At 44.3% G+C, this 18,598-nt stretch overlaps 1 protein-coding gene across 1 annotated transcript in view; it reads right to left on the bottom strand.

Moving 5' to 3' along the window:
* The window catches only part of LOC119966048 (apoptosis regulator Bcl-2-like), a 155,611-nt gene extending 139,369 nt beyond the window's left edge, over nucleotides 1-16,242 (bottom strand). The window contains exon 1 of the mRNA XM_038797213.1: nucleotides 14,717-16,242. Within this exon, the coding sequence (XP_038653141.1) occupies nucleotides 14,717-15,196 (480 nt within the window). The 5' untranslated portion in view covers nucleotides 15,197-16,242. The remainder of the gene's footprint in view (nucleotides 1-14,716) is intronic.
* Between the last annotated feature and the right edge of the window lie 2,356 nt (nucleotides 16,243-18,598).

The following is an 18,598-nucleotide window of genomic DNA, read 5'->3' as shown; positions in this document are numbered from 1 at the left end:
TTCAAAAACATTTTATGCTAATTCTGGAGTTCTGAACTTTTCTGGATTTCTTCCAGAATGTTCCGAGTGCTTCCTTTGAACAATTTTTTTGGGCTTTTTTTTTCAGGTCAAACTTAATTGAACATGTTGGCATTTCCTCAATAAAATTATTTGCATACAACTAATTTCTATTGAATACCTTGTACAAAATTGGCGTTCAGTCATAGAAAGTAAACAAATACAGTTTAGTCATTGCTTTCACGTTGCACTGTGCCCTGCACCACATCCAAAAGCATGATCTCAGAGTAAGAAAACAAAAATCAAATATCAGATGTAGATGTTTGTGGGTTGTTGAGTTGAGTAGGAGGTCTGCAGCAACAACCTACACTTTCTTTTCCAGTTATTTTATCAGTGGTTTCTTTACAAGTCCCAATAATTGCATTTCTTAACACCTGCACATTTTCTCTTGCTTCTCCCTCATACGCACATGCACCACCCCCCACCCCTCCCGCAGTACACACACACACCCACACTTGTGTATCCTCCAATCAGCTCAGTTTGTATCAACCTCTACACCCACTCCTCCTTTCCACAAAACCACGGTTGATTTTTCTAAAGAAAATCTTTAACACAACTTGTTTTCACCTAATGCAAAGTTGTTTGTTTGAGTAAATGCAAGGTTGTTTGTGATACTTTTCAGCCAGCATGAATAGGCGAGGACAGAAAATTTGATACTTGTGGGAAAGGAGATGAAATGGTCTTATTGAATTGGAGCTCATATTCAGCATTGCGTCAAAAGTGCATTCAGGGAAGTTTATTTCCAAATATAAAATGAACATTCATAAGTCTCAGTGCAAAATATTCAATACTAACAACGTCAGCTAACTATTAGGTATGGCAATTTGAGCTTTGATTGTGAACGTGATGGAATGCAAGCACTTACTGAAGCATTTCCCAAAGATAATAAACAAAGCTTTTCCACTGCAGGGATGAATTCAGTCCAAATTATGTGAAGGTCCACACTCAATACAGAACATTAACTTTCTAATTAAATGGGTGTAATGGAAGCAGAGCTCAGTCTTGCTTCTACAGGTTGTTCAAATCATAAAATCACTATTGGGCAGATTTCTCTCTGGGTGTCTAATCAGTTGCAATGCATATGTGCTGAAGCTATGAAGTCTAGAGAAGCCCAGGCATTTTAAGTTTGCATCTAAAATAATTGAAGCATCTATGAACACGGCTGTTAGTCTTTTGCGCCTGTAACTCTATATTTAAGCCTCATGGCTGTTAATGGAGATTAGAAACTATAAGACACAAGTTACATCAAAACATCCTGGGGATTTCCTCAAAGAGCAATTTTTGACTTGCACCTTTTTTGTCATTGGCCTACCTCTGGTCAGCAGGGCTGACTATACTGCCAGATTTTAATTAGTGGGTTGACATCAAAATGAGGGGAGAGGCTGGAAACACCCCATTCCCAATTGACTGTACAAATTGTTTCTGTCTAATATAATCTGAGATGAGTCAACATATTATCAATCTAAATATGAAGTGAATGTAAAATTAAACCTCATTATCTGTTTGAAAATAATTCTTGGTGTTGGAAGCAAATTAAAGTAATGAACAAATACAGTCTGGAAATATATACATACATTTCTTTGGTGTCACTGTAAATAGTATCTCAAAGAATGCACATTAAATACATCAGGCTTTCTCTCCTGGGTTTGAAATGTTGAAATCATGAAAATGCATAAAGTACATTTAGGAATCGTTCTCTGGCACCCCAGCTATTCGAGTTGAATGTCAAAAGCAAATGTGAAACCCGACGAGGTTGAAAGGCTCCACAGTTCATACTTTGCAAAATAAATGGGGGGGGGGGGGGGGGGAAATCAATAATAAATAGTCTGTGTAAGGGGAAAAAACTGCTTTGCTCCAGGGTGGCAAAGATGTGTGTAAAGAACTTAGCTTTCCCTAGTCCCCAACTACCTTGTTTCAACCTTTACCACGTTGCATGTTGAGGTGAGACTACATTGATCAGGAGTACATCACATTCTCCAAACTCTCATTCAAAAGATGCATATTATTATTTTAACCATTTCAAGTTCCATTTAAGTCAAATCCTGTACTTTGATCCATCTTCCCTTTGCTTTGAAATGGTGCAAATAATGTGGCCATCGGTGTTGGCTTGAACAGAAAAGATAGCAGCATGGCACTTAACCCATGCAACATCTCAGTAAAAGTGTGTTGTTACTCCTGTGGCACACCACTCCCACTCAAGGCACTCGAAATGCTTCAGATTTTTGAGGCGGTGTCTGCCTCTTGCTGTGCACACAACGAAAAACAGCTCAAGCTGTATCTGCATCACAGAGGTTTGCCTTCCAAACATTACAAATGATCATGTGCTTGTTTCGGTCCATTTTTTTAAATTTCCCCACACGGGATTGATAACTATTAAGTAACACAGAAAGAAAATAAAACTGTGATAAATTATTTTACAGGCGGTTTCTTCCCTGTGCAATTTTACTGAAGCTCCAACAAGTCGTCATCTACAAAATGTTGGTGAACAAAAATTACTCCCAACAAAAGTCTTTAAAGTGACTTCAAGAAGAGGTAACTAAATCTGCTTGAACAATAGATTGTAGAAACAGTAATTTTATTACGTTTGTTTCAATTTTTAAATGGTCATCCAGCTATTGGATATAAACACCACCAGCATGCTGTCTTAAGTCACACATTCTCATTCGTGCACGCTCAGCTGACTGCTCTAAAAAGGTAAACAACCACAGAAAAACCAAAGCAGATTTGGACTATCGGTTCTGTCCACAATTCTAATCTCAGTAGCACCAAGGAAGGAAAAGAAAACCAGAGATATTGCATGGCCAACTCTATAGGTGCTTAGAGGAGGGGTACACCATGAGCAGGCAAACTAACTCCAAAAACCATGAAGAGGAGATAGGAATGAAACACTGGTTTTCAATCAATTCAATGCCTACTTCAGCCTGTGGTTTTTCCACAAAAATCATCTGCAGCATTTACTGCCAGATTAAGGATACTACTGCACTTCTTCACTCTTCATTCACCTTGGCATTAAAAGCGCAAGCCACCACTATTAATTCAACAATGTACATATATTCTGTACATGTTTTCACACAAGATGTATCAATAAAATGCATTATGGCCAGTTGCTTGGAAAATCTCTTCACTCGGAAGGCAGTTTTACAGCTGGAGTATTACTTGGTCAGAACCTCCTTACAGATAAAGAGGATTAAAAATACTATCCTCTCTGCACTGTTTTGACATGTTTCCCTTAATTGCCTCCTTTGATTAATTTTACAAGACAGAACTAAATGCCAAAACATAAAATGCTAATTATTCAATTGTAAATCCCAAGGTTAGAACATCCTGCTCCGCACCTTTACAAATTTTACATAAGTATATGCTACGCAGGTATTCCTGTATTTGTCTACACCACAATTCGATGGATCATATTATATGAAAATCTATTATATTCAAAACAGAAACTTAAGAAAGCACACAAATTTGCAATATTGCATTTGAAATAAAAAGTAGACACTTCTTTACTCAGTTGTACCCAAAATAGTTTGTAAAACCTATACTGCTGATTTGAGTTTTTCTTTCTAACAACAAAGAATATCAGAGATCACACTCAGTGGTTTCCTTTACTTGATCTTACAAGAGTTTTCTTAACTAAATTCACTTTATAAACAGGGATAAAATTGGATTTGTTTTTGGTCTTCCTCCAAGAGCAGTGGGCATACTTACATACTCGAGAAGGTACAATTTGCAGGGGAAAAGCAAGATATAATCACAAATTGGTAGTTTTTCCAGATAGCCAGCTACGGCATAATAGGCTGAATGGCGTTCTTCAGTGCTGCATTATTCTATGACTCCAAATAATTAAATACAGTAGGAGATAGATACTATGGTTTTCTGTGATGTAATCGCATGTCCATTAATTAAATCAAACAGCAGGATACAATCAATAGACAGTTAACTATATTGTAGAAAACTGTCTATTTTTTAAATTTAGAACATTTTGAATGGCGGGATTTATGGGGGGGGGAAGAAGTCCAAGAGGTTCCAATAATAATATAGTAGGCTGCTTAAGCAGCAACATTCCAGTTTCATCAATCTGCCTCTTCACATGATCACTTACAAAAACTATAGAATTTACAGTGCAGAAGGAGGCCATTCGGCCCATCGAGTCTGCACCGGCTCTTGGACAGAGCACCCGACCCAACCCCACACCTCCACCCTATCCCCACAACTCAGTAACCCCACCCAACACTAAGGGCAAATTTTGGACATTAAGGGCACTAATGGTCAATCCACCTCACCCACACTTCTTTGGACTGTGGGAGGAAACTGGAGCACCCGGAGGAAACCCACGCACACACAGGGAGAACGTGCAGACTCCGCACAGACAGTGACCCAAGCCGGGAATCGAACCTGGGACCCTGGAGCTGTGAAGCAATTGCGCTAACCACTATGCTACCGTGCCGCCCTAACACTAACTAACATTAAATGAGGAGTAATTCCAAGGTTCTTTATAATATTCTTTTCTTTTCTCAGAACTAAAAAAAATAATGCTTTGAATTTGGTAGTCTACATATTTGCAGTGGATTAAACAGAATGTAGTGGAGAACAGATAGTTGTTTTATATGTAACTGTGTCACTTGTGGGTTATTGCACCTTCTTTATTAAATAAATAGTATAACCCAAACCCTCAAAATAATTGAGAGTTCAAATGCAATTTGGACTGATAACAGTTTGCAACAAAAAGACAGTATAAATTTAAGTTGCTGTACTACAGCCATTAAATTGTCATACAAATACACAAGATTTTGCTGCAAAAGCTGTTAAATCACGTTAGTTGGGTCCTCTAATTGAATGTTCACTTGGTCAAGACATTTCCAATATTCCAAGTAAAAACCCAAAATAGGACTAACATAACAGACAAGATTTACAAATAATTAATTTTAAGAATTTACAGTGCAGAAGGAGGCCATTCGGCCCATCGAGTCTGCACTGGCTCTTTTGAAAGAGCACCCTACCCATGCCCACCCTATCCCCATAACCCAGTAATCCCACCCGCACTAAGGGCAATTTAGAATCGCCAATCCACCTAACCTGCACATCTTTGGACCATGGGAGGAAACCGGAGCACCAGGAGGAAGCCCACACACACGGGGAGAACGTGCAGACTCCGCACAGACAGTGACCCAAGCCAGGAATCAAACCTGGGACCCTGGCGCTGTGAAGCCACAGTGCTATCCACTTGTGCTACCGTGCTGCCCCTTGTGGATCATCCTACTTATTCCAAAATAATAATCCGTAACTTCACACTTGTATTACCATTGTTAAGTAAATGATGCCTGTTGATCATCACTGTACAGCTTTCAAGTATTAGCAGTCTGGCAAGCAGATTATTTGATAATATGAGCTAGAGCCTGCACAGTTTCAAGTGGTTGCAACCAAAGTATGGCTTAAATAGGAACACCATTCTGACATTCCCCACTGCAAAATTAATTATTTTTTTAAATAAATTTAGAGTGCCCAATTATTTTTTTCCAATTAAGGGGCAACTTGGCCAATCCACCCAACCTGCACAGTTGTGGGGGTGAAACCCATGCAGACATTGGAAGACTGTGCAAACTCCATACAGACAGTGACCCGGGGCCGGGATCGAGCCCGGGCACTCAGCACCGTAGGCAGCAGTGCGAACCACTGCGCCACCGTACCACCCAACTGTAAAATTAATGATGATAGTGAACATAGGAAAACATCCTTTGTGGCGATATTTTGGGTTTCAGAGAAGCCGGAGCTCATGGAGAGGAAGGCGGCCAATGTTGTGGCCTTCGCCTCTCTGATTGCGCAGCAACGGATTTTACTGGAGTGGCAGTGGACATCGCCATTAAGGATCGCGTCCTGGTTGGGTGACCTGAATGGCTTTCTGCGGTTGGAGAAGATAAAGTATGAGTTAAGGGGTTCTGCAGGGGGGTTTGACCATGTTTGAGGAGCTGTTCGTCACAGGCCGGGGGTAGGGGGTGAAAAAGGGGAAATATTTGTCCAGACTGTGTAGTTGATTGCTGGGAAGTATATTTCCTAGGGTGTTCATTTGCTGCAACGTTTTGATATACATTAGCAATAATATACATGTTTTTTAAAAAACGAACATAGGGAAGCATTGTGGTTTACGAAACAAATAGTTACCTGAACACAAACTCAAAAGAAAATTATAATTTTCTAATTAAGAAGTTTGGCGAGTGAAATGTTTCAATGGAACAGATATACCCTTAATTGATGCATCTCCTTAAACACCAAAAATACTGAAGACATATTCAGCCTAGTTAGTTCAGACTGTAAAGAGCCACCGGCAATGCATATACATATTTTCCATGGTTTATTTGATTATTGGAAGAAGTGCAAATAGAGCAACAGTGGGCTGCAATCTGAAAAGGTTTTGACCAGATGTATTTTCTTGAACCTATGCCAAAAAAATAAAGTGATCTGGGAATTTCTATTGTCCTATCACTTATCAGATTTGGTCCCCAGCCTTTAGACTATTAAGATATATAGCAAAAACAACATTTAAATGAGTAATTTAAATAGGAATTAAGTGAGCAATTTCAAACTTTTGGCAAGGTGCTAGAGTAAAATAGAACAATAAATTATTCATAGCACAAATGAAAATAAATAAGTATGATCTGATAGCCATTCCAAAGAACTGGCTGCAGGATAACAAGTTGGGACCTGAATTTTGAAGGCTACGTGGCATTTAGAAGGGACAGGAAGCTAGGTAGAGTGGTTCTGTTAATCAATTATCGTATTTGCACATTAGAGAGGGATGACCCAAATTCAGGAAACCAGGACAGAGAAACAGTTTAGGTAGAGATGAGAAATGATACAGGCAGGAGGTCACTTGTGGCAGTGGTGCACAGGCTCCCTAACAGTAACCATTGGTAGGACAAGGTATAAAGGAAGTAGTGATGAGAGCTTGTCAGAAAGGTACAGCGATAACCATGGGAAATTTTAATCTGTATTTATACTGGGAAAATCAAAAGCCCAAAGGTAACCCAGGTGAGAAATTCATAGAATGATTTCAGGATAGTTTATTAGAACAGCATGTTCTGGCACCAACCAAAGACCAGACGAGACTTGACCTGGTATTGTATAACGAGATAGGATTAATTAGTGACCTCATAGTAGCAGCGATCATAATATGATTGAATTTTACATTCAGTTTGAGGGAGAGAAGAGTGGGTTTAAGAGTAGTATTTTAAACTTAAATAAGGGCAATAATGAGGGAATGAAAGCACAGCTAGCTAAAATCAACTGACAAATTAGTTTACGGGTATATTTCAGAATTCACAAAAGATAGTATCAGACTTAAAGATAAAGCATACAATTGTGTGAAGTTGGGTCTCAGGTCAAATGATTGGACAGAATCTAAAAAACAGCAAAGAACGAAAGATGAATAAGGAGAGAGAAATTAGGAAGCTAGCTAGAATATAAAGATAGATAGTAAGTGTTTCTACTGATATTTAAAAAAAGGAAAAGCCACAAAATGACTGTTGGTCCTATTGAAGGCGAGTCTGAGGAATTAATAATAGAAATTAAGGAGATGGCACATGAATTGAACTGGTACTTTGCATTGGTCTTCGCTATGGAGGACACAAGTAACATCCTAGAAACAGCTAAAAATCAGGAAATGGAAAGGAGGAAGGAACTCAGGAAATTTACCATCACCAGAAAAAGTAGTACCGAAAGCATTTTGGAGCTGTGGGCTGATAAGTCCCTCGGTCCTGATGGACTTCACCCCAAGGGCTTAAAATAAGTCAGATAGTTGGTTTTTATTTTCCAAAATTCAGGGAAGGTTCCATTAAATTGGAAAATAACAAATGTAACCCCTTTATTCAGAAAGGGAGGGAGAGAGAAGGCAGGAAATTATAGGTCCTTTGACTTAACATTTGTCACAGGGAAAACGTTAAAATCTATTATTTTTAAAATAAATTTAGAGTAGCCAATTATTTTTCTTTTCCAATTAAGGGGCAATTTAGCATGGCCAATCCACTTCACCAGCACATCTTTCGGTTGTGGGGGTGAAACCCATGCAGACATGGGGAGAATGCGCATACTCCACACGGACAGTGACCGAGGGCCGGGATTCGAACCCGGGTCCTCAGCACCGCAGTCCCAGTGCTAACCACTGCGCCACATGCCACCCTGTTAAAATCTATTATTAAAGATGTTATAGCAGGGCACTTGGAAACATTCAGGGTAATCGGGTACAGTCAAAATAGTTTTCTGAAAGGGAAATCATGTTTAACCAATTTATTGGAGTTATTTGAAGGAACATATCGTGTATATAAAGGGGAGCTGGTAGATGTACTGTAGATAGATTTCCAGGATCCATTTTATAAGGTGTCACATCAAACATTATTGCGAAAAATAAAAGCCTATGGTGCAAGGGGTAACATATTGGCATGGATAGAAGAGTGGATAGCTAACATAAAATGGAGGGTGGGCACGAATGGGTCTTTTTCTGGTTGGCAAGCCGTAACCTATGATGTGCCACAGGGATCAGCGCTGGGACCGTAACCATTTACAACTTTTAAAAATGACATGGATGAAGGTACCAAAAGTATGATTGCTAAATTTGCTGATGACACAAAGATAGGTAGGATTGCGAGGTGTGAAAAAGGAACAAGGAGGCCACGTAAGGAGATAGATAGGTTAAACGAGTGGGCATAGGCCTGGCAAGTGGGCTATAATATGGGAAAAATTGGAAATTGCCCATCTTGGGAAAAAAAATTTGAAAAGCATTAGCTAAATGGTGACATTTAGCAGCACTCTGAAATGCAGGGGGATCTAGGTATCCTAATGCATGAATTAGGAAAGGATAGTATGCAGGTACAGCAAGTTATTCCGAAAGTTCATAGAATGTTAGCAGTTATCGAGAGAGGAATTGAGTACACAAGTAGGGAGGTTATGCTTCAGTTATTCCAAGCATTAGTGAGACCACATCTGGAATACTGTATACAATATTGGTCATGTTATTTAAGGAAGGATGCATATGCATTGGCAGCTGTTCAGAGAAGGTTTAATTTGGATGGGTTGTCTTATGAGGAAGGGATAAACAGATGAGGCTGGTTTAACCTCGAGTTTCGAAGAGTAAGAGATGACTTGATTGTAACATATAAAATCTGAGGGATTTTAACAAGATTGATGTGGAGAGGATGTTTTCTCATTTGAGAGAACCTAGAACTAGGGGCCACTGCTTAAAAATAAGGGGTCACCCATTTAGGACAGATATAAGGAGAAATGTTTTAACTGAGTGTTGTGAGTCTTTGATCTCTCTTTCTAAAAAGGCAGTGGAAGAAGAGTTTTTGTACATTTTTAAGGCAGAGGTAGATAGATCCTTGATCAAGGGGATGAAAGGCTATCAGGGTAGGCAGGGATGTGGAGCTGAGGCGACAATCAGATTAGCCATGATCTTATTGAATAGTGAGGCAGGCTCAAAGGGCCGCATGACCTGCTCCTAATCCATCTGTTTAGTAGTTTTACAATAAGATCTGAATAAAACATTTAATAGTTTTTAAAAACTTTACCTATATGAAAACTTTTGAATTGGCAACATTGTTATCCAAACTTTGACTTATCACAGTCACTGTATGCTACAAAACGTTGGTGTATTAATTTTGCATCTTGGAATGACATGGTTCATGAATCTATTGCCATTTTTAGAATCATAGAAATTTACAGCAACTTAAGCACAGGCGGCAACCATTTGTGACAGAATAGAATCCCTACAGTGCAGAAGGAGGCCATTTAGCCCATCGAGTCCGCACTGACCCGAGAACCCCACCCGACCCTCGTAACCAGTAAACCCACCTAACCTTTTGGATACTAAGGGGCAATTTAGAATGGCCAATCCACCTAACCTGCACATAGAACATAGAAGAGCACAGTACTGGTCCTTCAGCCCACACTGTTGTGCCGACCAGTTATCCTAATCTAAGATCAACCTAACCTACACCCATTCAATTTACTGCTGCCTATGTGCCTGTCCAAGAGTTGCTTAAATGTCCCTAATGACTGACTCCACCACTTCTGCTGGTCCTGTATTCCACACATCCACCACTCTGTGTAAAGAACTCTGACATCTCCCCTATATCTTCCTCCAATCACCTTTTATGTCCCCTCATGACAGCCATTCCTGCCCTGGGGAAAAGTCTCTGACTATCCTCTCCATCCATGCCTCTCGTACACCTCTATCAAGTCACCTCTCTTCCTCTTCGCTCCAGTGAGAAAAGCCCTAGCTTCCTCAACCTTTCTTCATAAGACATGCCCAGTCCCGGCAGCATCCTGGTAAATCTCCTCTGCACCCTCTCCAAAGCAGCCGCATAATGAGGCGACCAGAACTGGACACAATATTCCAAGTATGGTATAACCAGGGTTTTACAAACCTGCAGCAAAGCCTTGCAGCTCTTGTTAATGAAAGCCAACACACCATACGCCTTCTTAACAACCCTATCAACCTGGGTGGCAACTTTGAGGGGTCTATGGACGAGGACCCCAAGATCCCTCTGTTCCTCCACACTTCCAAGAATCCTGCCTTTAACCCTGTATTGAGCATTCAAATTCGACCTTCCAAAACGAATTAATTCACATTTATCTAGGTTGAACGCCATCTGCCACTTCCCAGCCCAGCTCTGCATCCTGTCAATGTCCTGTTGTAACCTGCAACAGCCCTCAACACTATTGACAACTCCACCAACCTTCGTGTCAACCCACCCTTCCACTTCCTCATCCAAGTCATTAATAAAAACCACAAAGAGCAGAGGTCCCACTGGGAAGCCACTGGTCACCGAACTCCAGGCAGAATACTTTCCATCCATTACCACTCGCTGTCTTCTTTTGGCCAGCCAATTCTGGATCCAGACAGCCAAATTTCCCTGTATCCCATGCCCCCTAACTTTCTGAATGAGCCTATCATGGGGAACCTTATCAAATGCCTTACTGAAATCCATATACACACATCCACTGCCCGACATTCAGCAATTTGTCTTGTCACATCCTCAAAAGAATTCAATGAGGCTTGTGAGGCATGAACTACCGCTCACAAAGCCATGCTGACCATCTTTAATCAAACTATGTTTTTCTAAATAATCATAAATCCTACCTCAGAATCTTTTCCAATATTTTGCTCACCAGATGCAAGACTGACTGGTCTGTGATTCCGAGGGATTTCCCTATTCCCTTTCTTGAACAGGAAAACAATATTCACCTCCCTCCAATCACTCAGTACTACTCCAGTGGAGAGTGAGGACACAAAGATCATCGCCAATGGCGCAACAATCTCCTCCCTCACTTCCCGTAGTAACCTTGGGTATATCCCATCAGGCCCAGGGGACTCATCTATCCTGGTGCTTTTCAAAATTTCCAGCACATCCTCCTTCTTAATATCAACCTGTTCGAGTCTATTAACCTGGTTCACGCTGTGCTCATGAGCAACAAGGTCCCTCTCTCCAGTGAACACTGAAGCAAAATATTCATTTAGGGCCTCCCCCATCGCCTCAGACTCTGAGCACATGTTCCCTCCACTATCCCTGATCGGCCCTACTCCTCACTCTGATCATCCTCTTATTTCTTACACAAGTGTAGAACACCTTGGGTTTTCCCTAATCCTTCCCGCCAGGGCTTTTGCATGCCCCTTTCTAGCTCTCCTAAGTCCATTTTTGAGTTCCTTCCTGGTTACCTTGTAACCCTCAAGAGCCATGCCAGATCCTTGCTTCCTCAAACTTATGTAAGCTTCCGTCTTCCTCTTGACTAGAAGCTCCACTTCACTTGTCATCCAAGGCTCCTTCACCTTACCATTCCTTCCTCGTCTCCATGGAACAAAACTATCCAGCATTAACAGCAAGTGCTCCTTAAACAACCTCCACATTACTGTTGTGCACTTCCCAGAGAACAACTGATTTCCACTGTATGCTCCTTAGCTCCTGTCTGATAGCATCTTTGGACTGTGGGAGGAAACCGGAGCACCCCAAGTAAACCCACACAGAGAGGGGGAGAATATGCAAACTCCACACAAGTCACTAGAGGCCGGAATTGAACGCGAGCCACTGGCACTGTGAGGCAGCAGTGATAACCGTGTGTCACCATGCCGCCCGTCATGTCCATGATACCTCTTGAAAAGAGCTGTCACAACCCCACTTATTGTCTCTCACTCCAAGTTCTTAATCCTGAACTACCAAGTTGCTTCAAAAATTATTTATGAAATCAACTGTCACCTTTGACCATCTACGAACTGTGGTTATTGGGCTACTCACCAGAGGGACTAGTTTTTCTTAATCTCTTCTGTTAAAACTTACCATCTTGAATCTTCACTGTTGCAAAGAACCTGTTACACCATCAAAGGAGATGCAGAGAGCAAAGTGACTAGGAAGAAAATTGATGTTTATGGAGGAAAATAGATGTATGCTGCAGACAACTATCACACAATTAGCAACTAGCTGAAGCATGAATGGGTAAAAGCCACCTGCCTGCCATGTGAATTGGAAATTGATGGCATAGAGTCATAGAATCATACAGCACAGTGCCCTTCCATTCATAGAAACTATGGGATAAATACACACACACACCTTCTTAATAATATCGTTTAACGCATCTTTTCAATAAAAGTCACTTCACAAACCAGGTAAAACCATCAAAAGTAAAAACACTGACTGACTGTGAGAAAAAGATCAAAAAGCTGTTTTATTCACATAGAATCTGTGCACCAGTACCTTGAATGCCTGCGTAGTAGTTCTTTCCAAAGACAACCCATTGAAGTCAGGAAGACAGAGAAACTGCAAGGGAGGAAAATGGCTGGCAATTCTTTTCCCTTTTAAAATTAACAAGGGAGCTTCAGTGTAATAAATACTGGACTGGGAATTTGTAGTTTGACAATATTAAAGACAGATATGTTTCCTACATATTGGCATTAAATGTCAAATGTTTTGGGACATCTGGTGGACTGAACTAATGCTGTATAAATGCAAATTTTTCCCACGTATCAGTTATTACCCTTACCAATTATTCACTCAAACTGGAGGTTAATTGTAATTAAATTATAAAATTGCATATTACATAAATATTTCCACTTGGTATTTCAAAGCAGCATTGCTGTGTAAATTAATCTGAAATTTAACAATGTTCTAATTTGCAATTATTGATGATTTAACTTCAAAATAAATCTATAATTGTTTACTAAGATTTAACTGAAAGATTAATTACTGACATCATACATGATAAATGTCCAATAGTCTGATGTATCTCAAGTAAAAAAACAAAATGACTTGTCAGGATTTGAACTTGAATTAATCCTAGCGCTAATATATAAATAAGATATGTTGTGAACAGATGTCTGAATGTAGGATGGAGGACACAAAGTTCTATACACCAAAGGGTGATGGAGAACAAACCCATAATCCCCCAAAGAACATATGCTGTTGCGCAAAATAATACCCAGAACCAGGCATATTACTGGCTTAACAATAACTACAAGTGATTAAATTGGAGTCAACAACAATATTAATCAGTGTTTTATTCAGTCTTAATTATGTTTAATCGATGCATAAACTTTATAACGTGCATTTCCAATAGAGAAAGACTAAAATGTTAAGATATCCTATCTTATTAGACCAGATGGGAATTATTCTAGCAATATTCTGTCAGAAGTACATTCAACCAGAAGTGTATATCAGAGAACAAAAAGGCCATTGTTGATAATTGTGTTCCACAAATTGCTGACTTATTGTAATCACTTAAAATCTCTCGTCCAAATGACCCCGAAAACACTATGTTATAGGACAAACAAAATCCTATAAAAAGGTTCTTGGAATGTAAACTGTTCGGTCAGTATCTGTTACATCACATCATGCGGACTACATGCAAACAAACAGACCCAAACTTGTACATCTAATGAATGAGGTCATCATTCCAACTAACAAGCTTTGCATAGCACATGGGTGAGAGTATATTTTGCACGTGGAATATCTGCTGATGTTGGTTTGGAGTGACACACTGGGATTTAAGAAATAAATGTGTCCACCAAAAAAAAACTAATAGTGGAAGATTGTTTTCGTTAGGCAAATCGAAATACATTCGAGAGCAGTTCAACGTTTTCACAATAATTACATTGGAGAAAGAATGTGATTACAATAGACTGAAGAAATAAAGTTGACTAAAAATCCAATGGAAATTATTAGTTTTAGAATAAGTATGACTGAACAATAACACCTCAAAGAAGAACTGGTATTTGTGCCGACGTACAAACATAAATAAATAAAAACACGTGGTTTGGGAGACATTTACAAACCCCCACACACAAGTCTTTGGGTGGGCGGTGAAAGCAAAGACAACAATGTGGCCAGACAAACGATACGGGGGTGAATCTAAAGGCCGCGCACAAATGCGGTGGATGGGTGGGTGTAGGTGATGGGAGTGGGCAGGAAAGGTGACGGTGAGACAAACACTTTAAGGTGTAGGCTGGAAGGTAAGGGGATGAAAGTGGACAGGAAACTGACCGCCACACTTATTTACGGGGGGGGGGGGGGGGGGGGGGCTGATGCTGGCGGATAGGTAGCATGTAGGTGGGCAGAGTGGGTGAGCAGACAGTGGGTGGGCAGAGACCCAAACATTGGGGGTGGTCCAGGTCACTTTTACATACCCAGTCTCCGTTGGCGCGAATCCAGTCAGTTAGGCTGCTGTCCAGGTAAGCGGTCATCCAGCCGGCGATGTTGTCGACCAGCGAAGCCATGTCCCTCCGCTTGGCGCTCTCCACACACAGGGTGCCCCCGAACACGAAAAAAGCCACCACCCGGCCCCAGTTGACCCCGTCGCGGAACAGCTCCTCGGCCACTGCCTCGAAGCGGCCGCGGGCGCTCTCCGGCTCGAAGCGCATCTGCAGCGCGATGTCGGCGAACTCCTGCTGGTACTGCCGCTCGAAGCTGTCGCCCACCTCCCGCAGGACGCGGTGAGCTTTCTCGGCGGCGGCGGTGGAGGCGGGGGCAGCCCAGGGCCGGCCGGAGCCCCCGCCGGGGGTCGGGGAGCCGGCAGTCGGCTCCAGGGGCTCCTCCCACACAAACCCCTGGCGGGAGAGGCGGTAATACAGGTAATGGCAAACCAACTCCCGGCTGCTGTGAGACATCTCGGTGGAAATCACAATTAAAATGTTCAACTCGGACTTCTCACAGCCAACAGCAGCACAACATCCTCAGGAAACACCTCCCAAATCCACTCTGCTGGAGAAAACTCTCACTCTCCTCAACTTCAGTCTGATTCAATTTGGTTTGGAATCCGCTCCCTTTTTATTTCAAATCCCTCCACCCCCAGCAATCTTCTTCCAAATAGAATTCAAACTGCTCCTGGTTTATTTACTTTCGGCTTTAATTCCACCTCGCAGTGTGGGAACACACAACTCCGCTTAGCGGGCGGGGGGGGGGGGGGGGGGTAGACTGCGAATTGCTCTTCTGATTTTAAATGCACATTTTTCTCACAGCGTTGCCTCTCCAAAGCAGACAATCTGAAACTCAGGCCGGTGGGTGCAGTTTAAAGAGATTTTCAGCTCACTCCGCTGAAGGCGAGAGGAATTGTTCTCTCTCTCTCTCGTTGCGATGGGTTTTTGTTTTGCAGCCCGCCTTTGCTCCTCAGCCTGACGTGTGGATGTGAGGGGAGCGGGAACGGCTGTCAGTCTGCCTGACAGGCAGCCAGGGCAGAGCTGATCCCAGGCGCCCGGTGCAGAGCACCCCACTGGGGGTGGGAAGGGAGCGGGTGGTCGGGCTGCTGATCCAGCTCCCTCTCGGTAGTAAACTCGTCCACCTCACCAATCCCGCCGGAAGGCTCGGCTGCTCCCAACCCGGAGGCTTTCTTCCCGCTTCCAAAATAAAAACCCCCCTGCAAAGCACCTGGTCACTGGTTTTCCCCACCCACCCCCCAAAATACCAACCCAACCCCTCACCCTTCCCGGCTCCTGAAAATCCGGAAGAGAAGGTGTGTCCTGTGGATCCCAGTCACTTCCAGAGCGGCTGGATGGCGCCCGCCTTACTCAGCCCCTCTGCAGATTGGGCACAAACCTCTCATTCTCACACTCCACAGATTTCATTCTCTTCCCCACACAGCGCGTAATATCCTGGACGTCACCGGGCCCCAGCAGCAGCTTTATTCACTAAAATCTCTCACCGACAAATGGGAGGCGCCAAAGTGACCAGGACTCCCGGACCCTCCCTCTACTCTCAGTCCCTCCCAACCCCAGCAGAGACTCTCAGTCCCTCCCTCCCTTCCTTCCTCTCTCCCCCAGCAGAGACTCTCAGTCCCTCCCTCTCTCTCTCTCCCCCCCCCCCCCCCCCAGCAGAAACTCTCAGTCCCTCCCTCTCTCCCATCAGCAGAGATTCTCAGTCCCTCTCTCCCCCAGCAGAGACTCTCAGTCCCTCCCTCTCTCTCTCTCCCCTCCCAGCAGAAACTCGCAGTCCCTCCCTCTCTCCCATCAGCAGAGATTCTCAGTCCCTCTCTTCCCCCAGCAGACTCTCAGTCCCTCCCTCCCTTCCTCTCTCCCCCCAGCAGAGACTCTCAGTCTCTCCCCAACAGAGATTGTCAGTCCCTCTCTCCCCCAGCAGAGACTCTCAGTCCCTCCCTCTCTCCCCCAGCAGAAACTCTCAGTCCCTCCCCTCTCCCCAGCAGAGACTCTCAGTCCCTCCCTCTCTCCCCAGCAGAAACTCTCAGTCCCTCCCCCTCTCCCCAGCAGAGATTATCAGTCCCTCTCTCCCCCAGCAGAGACTCTCAGTCCCTCTCTCTCTCCCCCAGCAGAGACTCTCAGTCCCTCCCCCAGCAGAGACTCAGTCCCTCCCTCACCCAGCAGAAACTCTCAGTCCCTCCCCCATTAGAGACTCTCAGTCTCTCCCCCAGCAGAAACTCTCAGTCCCTCGTCCAGCAGAAACTCTCAGTCCCTCGCCCAGCAGAAACTCTCAGTCCCTTGCCCAGCAGAAACTCTCAGTCCCTTACCCAGCAGAAACTCTCAGTCCCTCCCCCAGCAGAAACCCTCAGTCCCTCCCCAGCAGAGACTCTGTCTCCCTTCCTTCTCCCCGAGCAGACTCAGTTCCGCCCTCCCTGAGCAGAGACTCTTTCCACTCTCCCCGAGCAGAGACTCTGCCCCCTCCCACTCTCCCCGAGCAGAGACTCTGCCCCCTCCCACTCTCCCCGAGCAGACTCTCCCCCCTCCCTCTCTCCCTGAGCAGAGACTCTCCCCCTCCCACTCTCCCCGAGCAGAGACTCTGCCCGCTCCCACTCTCCCCGAGCAGAGACTCTACCCCCTCCCACACTCCCCGAGCCGAGACTCTCCCCCTCCCACTCTCCCCGAGCAGCGACTCTCCTCCTCCCACTCTCCCCGAGCAGTGACTCTCCCCCTCCCACTCTCCCCGAGCAGCGACTCTCCCCCTCCCACTCTCCCCGAGCAGAGACTCTCCCCCCTCCCTCTCTCCCCGAGCAGAGACTCCAGTCCCTTTGCATACAAGATGATCAGAGGATTAGATAGGGTGGACAGTGAGAGCCTTTTTCCTCGGATGGTGATGGCTAGCACGAGGGGGCATAGCTTTAAATTGAGGAGTGTTAGATATAGGACAGATGTCAGAGGTAGGTTCTTTACTCAGAGAGTAGTAAGGGCCTTGAATGCCCTGCCTGCAACAGTAGTGGAGTCGCCAACATTAAGGGCATTTAAATGGTAATTCGATAAACATATGGACGATAAGGGAACAGTGTAGATGGGCTTTAGAGGGGTTTCACAGGTCGGCGCAACATCAAGGGCCGGAGGGCCTGTACAGCGCTGTAATGTTCTATTGTCTAATGTCTCCCTCCCTGTCTCCCCGAACAGAGACTCCTGTCCCTCCCTCTCTCCCCGAGCAAAGAATCTCTATCCCTCCCCAGCAGAGTCTCTCAGTCCCTCCCTCCCCCAGGAGAGACTCTCAGTCCCTCCCTCCCCCAGCAGAGACTCTCAGTCCCTCCCTCCCCCAGCAGAGACTCTCAGTCCCTCCCTCCCCCAGCAGAGACTCTCAGTCCCTCCCCCAGCAGAGACTCTCAGTCCCTCCGTCCCTCCCCCAGCAGAGACTCTCAGTCCCTCCCTCCCCCAGCAGAGACTCTCAGTCCCTCCCTCCCCCAGCAGAGATTCTCAGTCCCTCCCCCAGCAGAGACTCTCAGTCCCTCCCCCAGCAGAGACTCTCAGTCCCTCCCCCAGCAGAGACTCTCAGTCCCTCCCCAGCAGAGACTCTCAGTCCCTCCCCCAGCAGAGACTCTCAGTCCCTCCCTCCCTCCCCCAGCAGAGACTCTCAGTCCCTCCCCCAGCAGAGATTCTCAGTCCCTCCCCCAGCAGAGACTCTCAGTCCCTCCCCCAGCAGAGACTCTCAGTCCCTCCCCCAGCAGAGACTCTCAGTCCCTCCCCAGCAGAGATTCTCAGTCCCTCCCCCAGCAGAGACTTTCAGTCCCTCCCCCAGCAGAGACTCTCAGTCCCTCCCCCAGCAGAGACTCTCAGTCCCTCCCTCCCCCAGCAGAGACTCTCAGTCCC

The sequence above is a fragment of the Scyliorhinus canicula genome, chromosome 5, assembly GCF_902713615.1.
Source record: "Scyliorhinus canicula chromosome 5, sScyCan1.1, whole genome shotgun sequence".
Classification (NCBI taxonomy): domain Eukaryota; kingdom Metazoa; phylum Chordata; class Chondrichthyes; order Carcharhiniformes; family Scyliorhinidae; genus Scyliorhinus; species Scyliorhinus canicula.
The sequence above is the reverse complement of the archived record's forward strand: the minus strand, read 5'-3'. Positions and strand labels throughout refer to the sequence as shown.